The 16,204-nt window shown below is 37.3% G+C and overlaps 1 protein-coding gene across 5 annotated transcripts in view; it reads right to left on the bottom strand.

The window, feature by feature from the left end:
• Ccser1 (coiled-coil serine-rich protein 1) overlaps window positions 1-16,204 on the bottom strand; it is a 1,234,532-nt gene that overhangs the window by 958,450 nt on the left and 259,878 nt on the right. For all 5 annotated transcript variants that reach the window (NM_001443688.1, NM_001443689.1, XM_087658738.1 and 2 more), the window contains 1 exon segment: window positions 1,256-1,382. In NM_001443688.1, the coding sequence (NP_001430617.1) occupies window positions 1,256-1,382 (127 nt within the window).

Here is a 16,204-nt window from a genome sequence, read left to right as displayed (position 1 = left end):
GCCTCTATATTTCTTACTTGGTAATATCATGTGCCACAGCAAACTTCCATAGTCTAAAATTTTAGTATGTGATAATTTACTGAAATTTGTAAAATAGTAATTCGCATTTCTTATGAAATCAAATCAAATTTAAACTAAGTTTATATTAAGAACTGACTTCAGATGTGGAGAGAAGCCTCAGCAGTTACAAGTGCCTTCTCTTCAGAGGACCTAGGCTCACTTTCCAACATCCATGTCTGCAGCTGCCAACCACTAGGGGATCAAACACACCCTTTCTGTCTCTGCAGACTCCTATTCAAAAATAAACAAATAGATACACATTTACATAGAAAATGAGTAAACAAACAAAAATACAAACTGATACCATTTCAGACTACAACCCTACTACTCTGAAATAATTAATCCACTACTAGTGTGCATACACACACTGTCAACTTCTCAGTTTGTTGACCCATGGCCTAAAATAGGACACCAAAATAAAACTTAAATGACACAGGCCAGACACCCAAGGCAATAGATAGTAGTGTGTAGGAGGATGTCATTACGCAGGTGAAGGCAGGTACAAGACAGAACAAGGAAGGCCTGTCATTGGATGAGGAGGAAGGATGGGCAGGAGAAAAGTTTTAGAGAGGGGAGGAGACAGAAGGGGCAGCCAAGAGAACATGGAGATGGATGTTAAGATCCCTCTCTGCACATTTACACGTTGTTATGAATATTCTTAAGGGATGGGTGTGTACAGGGCTTTGTATGACTAGGTGGGCAATTATATCTTATCAGTTGGATCAGAGGTTATTTGTTGTGTGTTCTTTCATGTGTCGATTTAAGTTCAAGAGAGTATGTGGTGGCTGGAGACATTAGGCCTCCATGGAATTGGGATGTATATTTCTGTCATGGTAGCAACCTGCCTTGGTAACTGGATGGGTAGAGAGATTGCTGCCAGGCTCAGAGAGAAGCCATCGGCAGTGTGATGTGGGATGGAGCAAAGTGGGTGAAAGGCTTTGCTGACTGAGATGAAGATATTCACCAGCTATCTTGGGGCACTGTGGTGCCAGTGTGGGATAAAAGACAGCATTTTTTTTTATAATTTTACAGCAACAGTAGTGATTTATTGAAAAATAATAATTGTGAACAAACTAAATGTCTACATATCCATTCTCTGCCACTTTTATCATATGCTGGAATGTCTGGGAAGCTCTTTTCACTTTGCATCCCTTGGATGATATCCCGGCACCTGGAACCTTAAATGACAACTTACTGTTTGGAAGGCTCGGGACATTTTGGTTCTTCTAGCATATTCATATTCATTTCTTTTGCTGGGTCCACTGGGCTAAGAAGGACAGCTGCACAGGACATTACAGAGTGACAGGAATCTTCTCGGCAAACTGCAGTGTGAAAACAAATAATTGTAAACATTAAAAATTCCTCAGCGCATGTTGTGTCATTTACTCCACGTTTATGTTTTCAGTCAAGTTCAGGGAGAATTTCAACGAAAACATTGATATTAAATTATCCTTGGATTTTCCTCTAAATAGATGTACAACCCTGGTCAATTTTACTTAGCTTCATTGCCACAGTGGAAAAAGAAGTATTCTAATATTCAGCAGCTGAAAAGTTATTTGTCAAATGGCAAATAAGAATTGAATGCCATGGTGCATGTAGTTCACCAGTCTTTACAAGGAAGTCAAGGCCAAGATCAAAGAACTCATGCATTACCATGAGACTACATTCCTGTGGTGCCCTTCTTGTCCAGCTACAGCCCCCAAAACTCATCTGCCCTTATCATAATGTTTCCATGAAGCAGCTTGCATGTCTGATTTTTCTACAGTGGGGTCATACACTTTGTCATCATTCTTTAAAAGGAAGGCTTACTTGTCCATGTGCATTTATAAGAACCATCCAAAAGATGTACTGATGGCTTATTGTGGTGGCAGTGTGGCTTTCCTTTTGATAAAGAAAATAAACTATTTTTATCATTCAATGATAATAGACATGTTATTTCCAGTTTGAGGTATTTCTATTGGCTATAAATATCCTCTTACTTTTTGAATAGTTCCACATAGATATTTACTCTAGAAAAGCATCTAGAAGATACAACTGCTTTTAGGGTATGCCTATGATTGAATTCTGCATATTAGATACAAGTGAACACTTTTCTTTTCTTTTCTTCCCTCCAAACAAATATTTCAATTGCTTCACATCCATAAAAACATTGATTTTTACAAGTCCGAATTTGATTTTCATAGTATATTAATAATAAATAACTGCATAATAAATCCATAAAACTTTGTTTAAAACAGTTTTCTCAAAATTCTGTAGGTTACAAACCTAGGTGCACTCAACAAACTTCTGCTTTTTTGGGTCTCAAAAGGCAAATATAAATGTCTTAGTTTGGCTGCACTCCCATCAAAAGTTTCAGGGAGCCAAGCATTGTGGCCCAGGGAGCAGCCTGGGTAGACGGCATTGTAATTACTATCTCCTATGCTTTGTCTTGAAATGCACTCAATGATCAGTTTTTCTAATTTTTTTAAAACGCTGTGTGAAAATAAGCCACTGACAAATTAGTGCGGGCTTATCTTTACATTGCTTGTAAATTTGAGAAGATCTCCAACCCTGTAGGAGACAAGCCTCTGAGCATGTCTGTAAGGAATTGCATTTATCAGGTTAACTAAGGGAAAGACCCATAGTGCATATGGGTAACACCATTCCATGACTGGAGTTCTGGACTTCATGCAAAGGAGAAAGTGAGCTGAACATAGGACTTCATCCATTTTTTTCTGATTTCCAGTTGTGGATACAGCATGACTGCTGCCTCCAGCTGCTATGATTGTCCTTGTCATGGTAGACAGCACCAAGATCTTTAGAGCTAAATAAACGTTTTCTTCCTGAAGCTCACATTGCCAGGGTAAGTCCTCACAATAACCAGACAACATAGTTATGGAAATTGTCTTCCTTCTTTTGGGAGGAAATCAAGGTTCCAGTTTCTAAGAATGGTCATGTGTCATCTTCAAATTCTATCTCATACAGTTATTCAGGTAAGAACGCAGTAACATTATATGTTTAACCTATATGTTCCTCATAACTAAGTTAAGTCTATATGCATATAATCTTCATTTTATGTGTTTCTGATATACACAAATTACTATTGATCTCTTTAGTTAAATAAAATGAATCACACCAACAATGTTGCTCAAAATATTGCTAGCATGGTGTTTCATCTAAAATTGTATAAAGTATAAATTTCCCTACTTCTCTTCAGTCCACACTCCACTGTGCAAATGACAAATTCATACCAAAATCAGCACATGTGTGGACATTTTCAGGGTCTGATGATTACTGGTCATTAGGCAGCTGCTATTGAGCACAAGGCAGTGATGGACCTGTGCAGCATGTTCCAAATGCAGATTATCTAAAGAGAAAATTGCCAGGAAAAAGGAAAGTATGAGAAAGAAACAAATACTGAGAAAAATGAAAAGATGTTTGAATTGAATGTAAATGCTGTTATTCATTGATATTAATACTCATTTCAAGGACTGAATGATGAAAGAACAAATTAGCCTCTTACTCAAGGTAGTGAAAAGCAAATGAGAAACAGAATACAGAAGAGTGAATTGATAGCACAGATAGAACACGGGGATGCAGGTCAGCCAAGGGCATGATCCCAAAGATAAGCTCTCAGCAACTGAAGGCAATGGTCTTCACTGCTTGCTTACAATACACTGTGAATTACCTCAGGACTAGTCCTAAGTATGAGAACATGACTAGGAGAAGTTGGTGATGTGATATGCATAATTAAAATGCAGGTCGACATTTTGTACTGATCATGATGTAAGCTCTTCTATGTAGGAACTGAAATTGTCTACTAATGTACATTATTTTGAATTTTATCACCTACAAAAGTGCAAGTAAAAATTTTCAGAATAAGATAAATACCAGTAAATGGAACAAAAGTTTTTATTAAAATTTATCTTAACAATAGATTAAATGACAGAATAAAACTGAAGTTCATAAAAATTCCCAGTATTAATGGGGTGTAACAGTATGATTTTTATAGAAATTTAACTTCTATAAAACGTTCTTTTCTTCACTTAAAGACTTTCCAAAACAATGGATGTTAGTTGTATTCAGAAATCTATATTTAAAAATTAATACTTGTCTGGTATTTCTGATACAACAGCATCATACAAAACTTTACTTAAAATAAGAAAAATTTAAATGTGCTCAGAATAAATAATTGATACGTTGATGAATTCTGAAAGAAAATGAAACTATAAAATAAAGAAAAAATGAGAATCAGAGTGATTAAGAAATTTGTCTCTATGTCAATAATTCATTAATAAAGATAATACACTTTAAAATTCATCGCAAATATAAAAATTTGTTTTATAAGTAACAGTCCATGTTTTTCATCTTATAGTATAGATTTGATTAAGTGTTAACTAAAGTTAGGAGATACCATAATAGTTGATAAATATATTGATCTCTGTGTGTTTCTCAACACCCCCTAACAGGGAAGCTTTCTCCTGTAGTGGATAGTAATTAATATAGACACTCACAACTAGACAGAGAATGAGGGACTTTGGGCACTCAGCCATAATCCTGTTATCTATATAACTTCTCTCAAAGCTCAGAGATCTATGAGGTAGAAAGTTTGTAAAAAGCTAATACACACGCACGCACACTTGTGCACACACACACACACACACACACACACACACACACACACACACACACACATGAATGATCTAAGTCATAGGCCACAAAAATAGGTTTTAACTGATCATATGGTTAAAATCAGCAACAAGAGAAAGTGGTTGGCACTAGAAGGGCAAATTTTTGAAGACCATGGATCTTTTGAACATTTGAATAGGAACAGGTTTCCATGCCTTTACCCAGAGGCTCCCAGTAGCCTAACACTCAGAACAGCTGAGTTTTGGTTATCCCCTTTTGTGCCCATCATGATGCTCCAAGGAATAGCATTTCTTTCGTGCCACTAAAACCTTTTACATGTTCTTCCACTCTGTATTTGGTTCTTTGCCAGGAAAAACACCATTGAGGAGGCATTCCAAATCTCATTGTGCTTCATCTAGTGACCAAGGCCAGTACAAAGCTAACTTCTCCCCTTTAAAATGATGTACACACCAGAGTATTGTTGTACAGAGAACATGGAGCAAGCAGGAGCTTCATGCATTGACTTATGACAAAGGATGATAGATTTTAACTTAGAAAAATGAACTGCACAACCACCTGTGCCCATATTTCATCTGTCACCACTCCTCCATACTCCGAATACAGTGCTTATAATTGCAAGCCCTGAAATTTTGTCTTCTGAATCAATTGAGTAATATGTATGTATCCAGATTTACTTATTTATAGACGGGAATTCAAGTAACACAGCCTAGCCTCTAATACCCTATATAATTGAAAATGACCTCAAACTCTTGATAATCCTTTTGATCCCCTAAGTATATTTGTTACAGGCTCCAGCACCATGCTCAGTTCGTCAAATAATCTCTCAACCTTTGTTTCTTATGACCAAATTTCTAGATGCAGAAATACAGGTTCTCATAGTGTAAATTCTCGCCCTCACCACATGTCAATTTTTGACCTCATGGATTCGGTTTGTTTGACTGGGTAGACAATCTATATACAGGAAGCACAATCACCCAAACTAACATTTACAAGTTAGAATAGTGTTTCAAAAAGTTGTCTTGTTCATTTTTGCCACTGGGTGCAATTCAGGTGTGACAAAAGCCTCAGAAACATTTGTTGAGTGAATGAGAAAATGAAGTGATACATGTAGAGAAAGAAAAGATGGCAGCCCAGCACAGGGAAATGGGTATAAAAAGGCAATGAGATGGGAGAAAATGTCTTCTACTATTGAGAAATTTTTAAAAAAGTACCTCAACATAGTCTTGTCCTAGATAAGACATAAAAAGATCAACGGAGAACAATCTGGAGGTGTAAGCCTCGTCAGGACTGCAAAGCATTATCAATGACTCTACATTAGAATTTGATCCCAAAGTTAATAGGGATTGAGGTCAATTATTAAATGAAGATGCAACACGATTGGCCTTTTACTTTCTACAGCCAGCATGGGTAATGCATACTGACAGGGACATGATGGGCTGACAGCTCAAGGCAACACTTCTGCAATTAAAGCGTGAGAGGCCCTGAGAGTTGCAAGCCCCAGAGAGGAGAGTGCATTGGAAAGGGAGAGACAAGTCCAGAGTGGGAGGTGCAGGGATTAACATGTGTATTCCAAGTTCACAGGAACAGAGCCAATTTACTCGTTTCCTTTATTACGACCAAATATGTAACAAAAACAAGACAGAGCTTGTGAAGGTGGAGGAGAAGAATCAGCAGAAGTCCTGATGGAACATCTTCAAAATAGATTAGGGAGCCATTTAAAATTTGAATCATTTTACAAATACCTTATTTAATAATATATGCTTGATGATTTTCAAAAATATGTGAAGAAATTACTCTGAAATGATTAATACCTTGAAGAAATAACTGAATAGGGAAAAATATACAGAAATAGATTTGGAAATATTTATATCCAGGATACCAGGACACAACTATGAAATACGAAAGACAGCACTGAATATAGGCAGGTTTATCTCACACTGGGTGCTCACACTGGGTTCTCACACTGGGTTCTCACACTGGGTGCTCACACTGGGTGCTCACACTGGGTGCTCACACTGGGTTCTCACACTGGGTGCTCACACTGGGTGCTCACACTGGGTGCTCACACTGGGTGCTCACACTGGGGTTCCACATTGGAGCCCAGCAGTAGCTCTTCATCTTGTAACAATCTTTTGGGCAGTTATTAGATATATTATACAATTTGTTTCTTGAAACTACATGTTTTTGTGTCTCAGCTTTTAAATATCTCTATTTACATATTTTCATAATTTAAAATATACTAAAATAAAATTATAACCTCATGAAAAATGGGAAAACATAAGAAAAAGTGAATAGTTTCCTTTGTATGATTAGATACGTTACTGCTACGACTCAGATACTCTATTATGAGTAAGGAAGGCTATGAATGGGTGTTCCTTCTGTGTCTGTTTTAATCTTTGCCTCTCTATTCCCTGCCAAGGGTATTCTTGTTCCCCTTTTAAAGAAGGAGTGAAGCATTCACATTTTGATCATCCGTCTTGAGTTTCATTTGTTCTAGGCATCTAGGGTAATTCAAGCATTTGGGCTAATAGCCACTTATCAATGAGTGCATACCATGTGTGTTTTTCTGTGATTGGGTAACCTCACTCAGGATGATATTTTCCAGTTCCGACAAGGCTAAATTAATCCTGTACCTGAAAATGTAACCTGGAAAACTGGTTTTTTAAATGTTGAGCATGAAACAAGCACTTAAAAAGTTGCTGTGGCACTGAAAACCAATACTCCACAAGCTGGGGCAGAAGGTCCATGAGTTGGAATCAGTTCAGGCTATGTGGGTATATCTATAGATATATAGTTACAGAGCTACATAGCAAGTTCCCTACACACACACACACACACACACACACACACACACACACCTTGTAACAGTAATTTACGAAGAAAATGTGTTTTCTATTAACATATGCAAACTAATAGCCATTGTGGGTTGAGCTCTGCTGACCCAAGTAATTCATGTGTGGAAGTCTTAAGCTTAACATCTCAAGAATGTGTCTACTTGTGGATATAAGGTCTTTAGTGAGTAATTAACTTCACAGGGGTCATGTAGACAGCACCTAAAGAATCTGCCTGGTGCGCTCTAACTGAATTCAAGGATCTGCATCTGGTCACTTTTGAGGGACACAGTGGACACATGTAAACAAAAGGTATACACTTTGTTGTTTAACCTTTTAGTACATTGGCAGTGTTGATTTTATAAAGATGAGGACACAAATACACATCCCTTCCTCTTGTGATCCACATCTTGAGTGGCAAGGTATCTGTTTCTTCTCTTTAAACAAGTGTGGACCTCTGTAAGCTCCTTCACTGAAAAATATTGTAGCAGTTGGTGATGTGCAACGTTAAACAGCAGTTCGTAAAAATGCACTTTTACCTATTTCTATCTCTCTAGGGCACTTGTGAGGAATTCTAGCCTCTTGTACTTTCTATCTATGACCCTTCAAAACCCTCAGCTGATAGCGATAAGCAAGTACGCATGTGAGTGCTCTGTCTTCTCACTGATGCTGTAACAAGCAGAAAGCCCAGGGAATTTCCTTTGTGATGCTTGAATTTCCTACTCACAAGTGGTATTTCCTGTTCAATTAACAATCTTCTAGAAAAAGTTATGCTAACAAAAAATAGAGTTGTAGAGAACACTCATTAATATAGGGAGATAGTAGATTATAGATATAGATGATAAAGATGTAGGTACAGGTTCAGATAGAGATGATACAGACATGGATGCAGATATAGATATGGATACAGATGATACAGATACAGATACAAATCGTATCACACTGATCAAGTGCAAGTTCTCATTGAATCTGTTACTTCAGTGATAAATGAAAATAAATTCTGACACAAATGGCACAAAAATGTTTTCATGTGTTCTATATATGGTGAAATAATTGGATGATAATTTTAATGTACTGATTATGTTTATGTTGCAGTCCTGGTCAGTACCCTAGAAATGAAAAATAATAAAATCACTTTGATTTTGTATATGTGTTTGCAATTTGCATTTATATATACACATATGCAAAAGAGAAAATTTTCATCTAGAACAAATACAGCAAAGAAGTCTGATAAACATACTGATTTAACCGTTCATGTTTCTCATCTCAAGTTTAGAAGGAGGCCTGATTCTTGGAGTGACTGTGCTGAAGAATCTGCAAACATGCATCAGTTCTACAACTCTTGACAACATTAGGATTATTCCAGCCTTGCAATAAAACCACAGTTGTTACCCATTATGGGAAAACACTTATGACAAGTCCTATATTATCTAAATAAAGTGTGACCTAAGATTGCTGTAGTCAGATATCCTACAATTTAGAACACACAAATATAAGAGAGAAGAAATTTGCTTGACATTTCAATACAGAAATAATTCGCAAAGCATATGACACAAGCAATTGTCAATATACTCAAGGAGTAGAGGGAGTATGAACAAAAATCTATTATATTGTTCCTGTCTATTTCAGAGAAGACTGTCAAAACTACAGATTATTAAAAACATATATTATTTGAACTTGTCAAATAATCCGAAACAAATATTACCAAGTAATGAGCATTGTAATTTATTAAAAGCCACATATAAAATTGAAAATAAAAGTATTATGCATAATTAGATGTAAGTAAAGTAATTGTTGGGCAAAAATTCCCTAAAAATGCAATCAGATAAAATCTTCCAGCCAAGTTGATTTTGAGTGTGGTCCATCTTTCAACTTCCAGCCATCCTGTTCTTCCCCTTAGGTTAGCTGTTTACTAACATGTTCTAAATAGAGCTAACACACAAATTACAGAAGTAACAAAGCATCAATCTAATTATCATTATTTCTTTCCTTTGTTGCCTGGCAGTGCAAATTCTGGGTTAAGCTTCAATATTACCCATTAGGTGAAGAAAAACATCCACATACAATCACAGTGAATCCTTTTCTAAGTGCTAAACCTGTTGTTTAAAAATGGACTGTAGGGGCTAGAGAGATGGCTCAGTAGTTAAGAGTATTTACTGTTCTTAGGGAGGACCAAGTTCCATAACCACGACCTGCAGCTGTAAATCCAGATTCAGGGGATTCCCTCTGCTTTTTGGACTCTTATGGGCTTCAGCATGCTTACAGGATAAAAACACACTCAGGTATATGCATACATACATTAAAACTTTTTTTAAAAAAACTCTTAAAACACCACACTGTACAATTCTATTCATATTCTTTCTTTAATATAGCTCATACATCTTCAAACATGGTGTAGCCCCTACTAGCATGTATACATCAGTCACTCTCCTGTCCTCTACCCCATCTTCATTCTTTCTGTTCTTGGTTCATTTCTTGCCCCGCCTTTGGGCTGAGCAGAATAAGCATCAAATGAATTACAAATCTTTGTTGAAGAAATTACATTGGATAGATCAAGAATCTCAGACCATGAGATATAATTGATGAGTTCTTAGTTCTGGACTTCTGACAGGTACTTAATGGGTTTCCCTCTGTAAAGAATGAGGAGACACATCATCTGCATAATGTTCTTCCTCACATTTTAGAACTGAAATAAAATATTCAATTATCTTCTTATAAAAGCCACCTCTCTTCAGAGTTTTACATATGAATAATAAATCATAAGGAAATATGTACAGGTATGGTCTTATGCATGAGTTAAATAAACCAGAGTTCAGCAATACTGCCCTAAGAACAGGTGCTAAATTAGTCTTCCTTCTGCCACATTTCACCAGTCACCACGAGGGAAAATTGCATTTATAAGTTGGCTTATTTATCCAGAGGATAGCTACTACGGCAAGGTAGGACCCTGTGGGGAAAAGAGTTTATGTCTCACAACCAAATATATATGTATAAAAAAACAGTAATTTTCTATGTGGTATTAGATATTGCAGGCTGTATGCTATCACTTTAATGAGCAGAAGTCTATGGAAACACATTAATCAAATATCTAGTAACACTCTTTGAATTTAACTGAGCAGAGTAAAAGCCAAAGGTTCAGGATTCCCATAGAGCAATCATGAAATCTATGAGGGACAGGGAGTGAACAAAAGACCAGGATGCCAGCAGAACTTCTATGCTTATGTCTTCCAAGTCTGACTCCGAGGATTAGGTACTGGATGGACTAAAATCTAAGGAAATCTATCTTGCACTCCAACACTTCCTTTTCCTCAAACTCTATTATTCTTCATGGATGGATGGATGTAATGACTATATTTACATCATTGCTTTGAGCAGAAAATATATACAACTAAATAAGGCATATATAATTTAATTTGCATACTAGGTTGAACTAATTATCCCCAGATCACAACAACCTAAAAGTAAGTGTTGTACTCACAAACCTTTCTCAAACTCTCACTGGCAAGGCATTTCTTTCTTTCTTTTTTTTTTTCTTTTTTGTATTTTTTTTATTATTAATATGAGTATTTCTTATTTACATTTCATATGTTATTCCCTTTCCCGGTTTCCGGGCAAACGTACCCCTAATCCCCCCTCCCCTTCTTTATGGGAGTTCCCCTCCCCACCCTCCCCCCAAGGCTGCCCTCCCCCGCAACAATCACGTTCAGTCTTAGCAGGACCAAGGGCTTCTCCTTCCACTGGTGATCTTACTAGGATATTCATTGCTACCTATGAGGTCAGAGTCCAGGGTCAATCCATGTATAGTCTTTAGGTAGTGGCTTAGTCCCTGGAAGCTCTGGTTGCTTGGCATTGTTGTTAATAAGGGGTCTCGAGCCCCTTCAAGCTCTTCCAGTTCTTTCTCTGATTCCTTCAACGGGGGTCCTATTCTCATTTCAGTGGTTTGCTGCTGGCATTTGCCTCTGTATTTGCTGTATTCTGGCTGTGTCTCTCAGGAGAGATCTACATCCAGCTCCTGTCTGCCTGCACTTCTTTGCTTCATCCATCTTGTCTAATTGGGTGGCTATATATGTATGGGCCACATGTGGGGCAGGCTCTGAATGGGTGTTCCTTCAGTCTCTGTTTTAATCTTTGCCTCTCTCTTCCCTGCCAAGGGTATTCTTGTTCCCCTTTTAAAGGAGTGAAGAATTCACATTTTGATCATCCGTCTTGAGTTTCATTTGTTCTAGGCATCTAGGGTAATTCAAGCATTTGGGCTAATAGCCACCTATCAGTGAGTGCATACCATGTATGTCTTTCTGTGATTGGGTTAGCTCACTCAGAATGATATTTTCCAGTTCCAACCATTTGTCTATGAATTTCATAAAGTCACTGTTTTTGATAGCTGAGTAATAATCCATTGTGTAGATGTACCACATTTTCTGTATCCATTCCTCTGTTGAAGGGCATCTGGGTACTTTTCAGCTTCTGGCTATTATAAATAAGGCTGCGATGAACATAGTGGAGCACGTGTCTTTTTTATATGTTGGGGCATCTTTTGGGCATATGGCCAAGAGTGGTATAGCTGGATCCTCAGGCAGTTCAATGTCCAATTTTCTGATGAACCTCCAGACTGATTTCCAGAATGGTTGTACCAGTCTGCAATCCCACCAACAATGGAGGAGTGTTCCTCTTTCTCCTCATCCTCGCCAGCATCTGCTGTCACCTGAGTTTTTGATCTTAGCCATTCTCACTGGTGTGAGGTGAAATCTCAGGGTTGTTTTGATTTGCATTTCCCTTATAATTAAAGATGTTGAACATTTCTTTAGGTGTTTCTCAGCCATTCGGCATTCCTCACCTGTGAATTGTTTGTTTAGCTCTGAACCCAATTTTAATAGGGTTATTTGTCTCCCTGTGGTCTAACTTCTTGAGTTCTTTGTATATTTTGGATATAAGCCCTCTATCTGTTGTAGGATTGGTAAAGATTTTTTCCCAATCTCTTGGTTGCCGTTTTGTCCTAACCACAGTGTCCTTTGCCTTACAAAAGCTTTGCAGTTTTATGATATCCCATTTGTCGATTCTTGATCTTAGAGCATAAGCCATTGGTGTTTTGTTCAGGAAATTTTTTCCAGTGCCCACGTGTTCGAGATGCTGCCCTAGTTTTTCTTCTATTAGTTTGAGTATATTAGGTTTGATGTGGAGGCCTTTCATCCAAATGGACTTAAGCTTTGTACAGGGTGATAAGCATGGATCGATCTGCATTCTTCTACATGTTGACCTCCAGTTGAACCAGCACCATTTGCTGAAAATGCTATCTTTTTTCCATTGGATGGTTTTGGCTCCTTTGTCAAAAATCAGGTGCCCATAGGTGTGTGGGTTCATTTCTGGGTCTTCAATTCTATTCCATTGGTCTATCTGTCTGTCTCTGTACCAATACCATGCAGTTTTTATCACTATTGCTCTGTAATATTGCTTGAGTTCAGGGATAGTGATTCCCCCTGAAGTCCTTTTATTGTAGAGAATAGTTTTAGCTAACCTGGGTTTTTTTGTTATTCCAGATGAATTTGCAAATTGTTCTGTCTAACTCTTTGAACAATTGGATTGGTATTTTGATGGGGATTGCATTGAATCTGTAGATCGCTTTTGGTAAAATGGCCATTTTTACTATATTAATCCTGCCAATCCATGAGCATGGGAGATCTTTCCATCTTCTGAGGTCTTCTTCAATTTCTTTCTTCAGAGTCTTGAAGTTCTTATTGTAGAGATCTTTTCCTTGCTTGGTTAAAGTCACACCGAGGTACTTTATATTGTTTGGGTCTATTATGAAGGGTGTTGTTTCCCTAATTTCTTTCTGGGCTTGTTTCTCTTTTGTGTAGAGGAAGGCTACTGATTTATTTGAGTTAATTTTATACCCAGCCAATTTGCTGAAGTTGTTTATCAGCTTTAGTAGTTCTCTGGTGGAACTTTTGGGATCACTTAAATATACTATCATATCATCTGCAAATAGTGATATTTTGACTTCTTCTTTACCAATCTGTATCTCCTTGATTTCCTTTTGTTGTCTGATTGCTCTGGCTAGTATTTCAAGAACTATATTGAATAAGTAGGGAGAGAGTGGGCAGCCTTATCTAGTCCCTGATTTTAGTGGGATTGCTTCAAGTTTCTCTCCATTTAGTTTAATGTTAGCAACTGGTTTGCTGTACATGGCTTTTACTATGTTTAGGTATGGGCCTTGAATTCCTATTCTTTCCAGGACTTTTATCATGAAGGGGTGTTGAATTTTGTCAAATGCTTTCTCAGTGTCTAATGAAATGATCATGTGGTTTTGTTCTTTCAGTTTGTTTATATAATGGATCACGTTGATGGTTTTACGTATATTAAACCATCCCTGCATGCCTGGGATGAAGCCTACTTGATCATGGTTGACGATTGTTTTGATGTGCTCTTGGATTCGATTTGCCAGAAGTTTATTGAGGATTTTTGCATCGATATTCATAAGGGGAATTGGTCTGAAGTTCTCTTTCTCTGTTGGGTCTTTGTGTAGTTTAGGTATAAGAGTAATTGTGGCTTCATAGAAGGAATTCGGTAGTGCTCCATCTGTTTCAAATTTGTGGAATAGTTTGGATAGTATTGGTATGAGGTTTTCTATGAAAGTCTGATAGAATTCTGCACTAAACCCATCTGGACCTGGGCTCTTTTTGGTTGGGAGACGTTTAATGACTGCTTCTATTTCCTTAGGAGTTATGGGGTTGTTTAATTGCTTTATCTGTTCCTGATTTAACTTCGGTACCTGGTATCTGTCTAGGAAATTGTCCATTCCCTGCAGATTTTCAAGTTTTGTTGAATATAGGCTTTTATAGTAAGATCTGATGATTTTTTGAATTTCCTCTGAATCTGTAGTTATGTCTCCCTTTTCATTTCTGATATTGTTAATTTGGAAACACTCTCTGTGTCCTCTCGTTAGTCTGGCTAAGGGTTTATCTATCTTGTTGCTTTTCTCAAAGAACCAACTTTTGATTCTGTTGATTCTTCTATGGTCCTTTTTGTTTCTACTTGGGTGATTTCAGCTCTGAGTTTGATTATTTCCTGTCTTCTACTCCTCCTGGGTGTATTTGCTTCTTTTTGTTCTAGAGCTTTTAGGTGTGCTGTCAAGCTGCTGACATATGCTCTTTCCTGTTTCTTTCTGCAGGCACTCAGCGCTATGAGTTTTCCTCCTAGCACAGCTTTCATTGTGTCCCATAAGTTTGTGTATGTTGTACCATCATTTTCATTAAATTCTAAGAAGTCTTTAATTTCTTTCTTTATTTCTTCCTCGACCAGGTTATCATTGAGTAGAGCATTGTTCAACTTCCACGTATATGTGGGCTTTCTTCCCGTATTGTTATTGAAGACCAGCTTTAGGCCGTGGTGGTTTGATAGCATGCATGGGATTATTTCTATATTTCTATACCTGTTGAGGCCCGTTTTTTGACCAATTATATGGTCAATTTTGGAGAAAGTGCCATGAGGAGCTGAGAAGAATGTATATCCTTTTGCTTTAGGGTAGAATGTTCTATAAATATCTGTTAAGTCCATTTGGTTCATGACTTCTCTTAGTCTGTCTACATCTCTGTTTAATTTCTGTTTCCATGATCTGTCCATTGATAAGTGTGGGGTGTTGAAATCTCCTACTATTATTATGTGTGGTGCAATGTGTGTTTTGAGCTTTAGTAGGGTTTCTTTAACGTATGTAGGTGCCCTTGTATTTGGGGCATAGATATTTAGGATTGAGAGTTCATCTTGGTGGATTTTTCCTTTGATGAATATGAAGTGTCCTTCCTTATCTTTTTTGATGACTTTTAGTTGAAAGTTGCTTTTATTTGATATTAGAGTAGCTACTCCAGCTTGCTTCTTCTGACCATTTGCTTGGAAAGTTGTTTTCCAGCCTTTCACTCTGAGGTAGTGTCTGTCTTTGTCTCTGAGGTGTGTTTCCTGTAGGCAGCAGAATGCAAGGTCCTCATTGCGTATCCAGTTTGTTAATCTATGTCTTTTTATTGGGGAGTTGAGGCCACTGATGTTGAGAGATATTAAGGAATATATGGCCATTTTTACTATGCTAATCCTAGTGATCTCTCCATCTTCTGAGGTCTTCCTTGGTTTCCTTCTTAGAGACTTGAAGTTCTTGTCATACAAATCTCTTCTATACCTATTATCCTTAGTTTTAATCTTCTCATTGAGTCTTGGATTTCCTTTATGTTTTGGACCAGTAGCTTTTTCTGCTTTACATTATCTTTGACTGTTGAGTTGATGATTTCTATGGAATCTTCTGCTCCTGAGATTCTCTCTTCTATCTCTTGTATTCTGTTGGTGATGCTTCTATCTACGGGTCCTTGTCTCTTCCTTTGGTTTTCTATATCCAGTGTTGTTTTCATGTTTTCTTTCTTGATTGCTTCTATTTCCATTTTTAATTCCTTCAATTGTTTGATTGTGTTTTCCTGGAATTCTTTCAGGGATTTTTGTGATTCCTCTCTATAGGCTTCTACTTGTTTATTTATGTTTTCCTGGAATTCTTTCAGGGATTTTTGTGATTCCTCTCTGTAGGCTTCTACTTGTTTATTTATATTTTCCTATGTTTCTCTAAGGGAGTTCTTCACGTCTTTCTTGAAGTCCTCCAGCATCATGATCAAATATGATTTTGAAACTAGATCTTGTTTTTCTGGTGTGTTTGG

This window comes from Rattus norvegicus, chromosome 4 (genome assembly GCF_021556685.1).
Source record: "Rattus norvegicus strain SHRSP/BbbUtx chromosome 4, alternate assembly SHRSP_T2T, whole genome shotgun sequence".
Lineage (NCBI taxonomy): Eukaryota > Metazoa > Chordata > Mammalia > Rodentia > Muridae > Rattus > Rattus norvegicus.
Note: the sequence above shows the minus strand (reverse complement) of the source record. Positions and strands in the feature narration are given on the sequence as shown.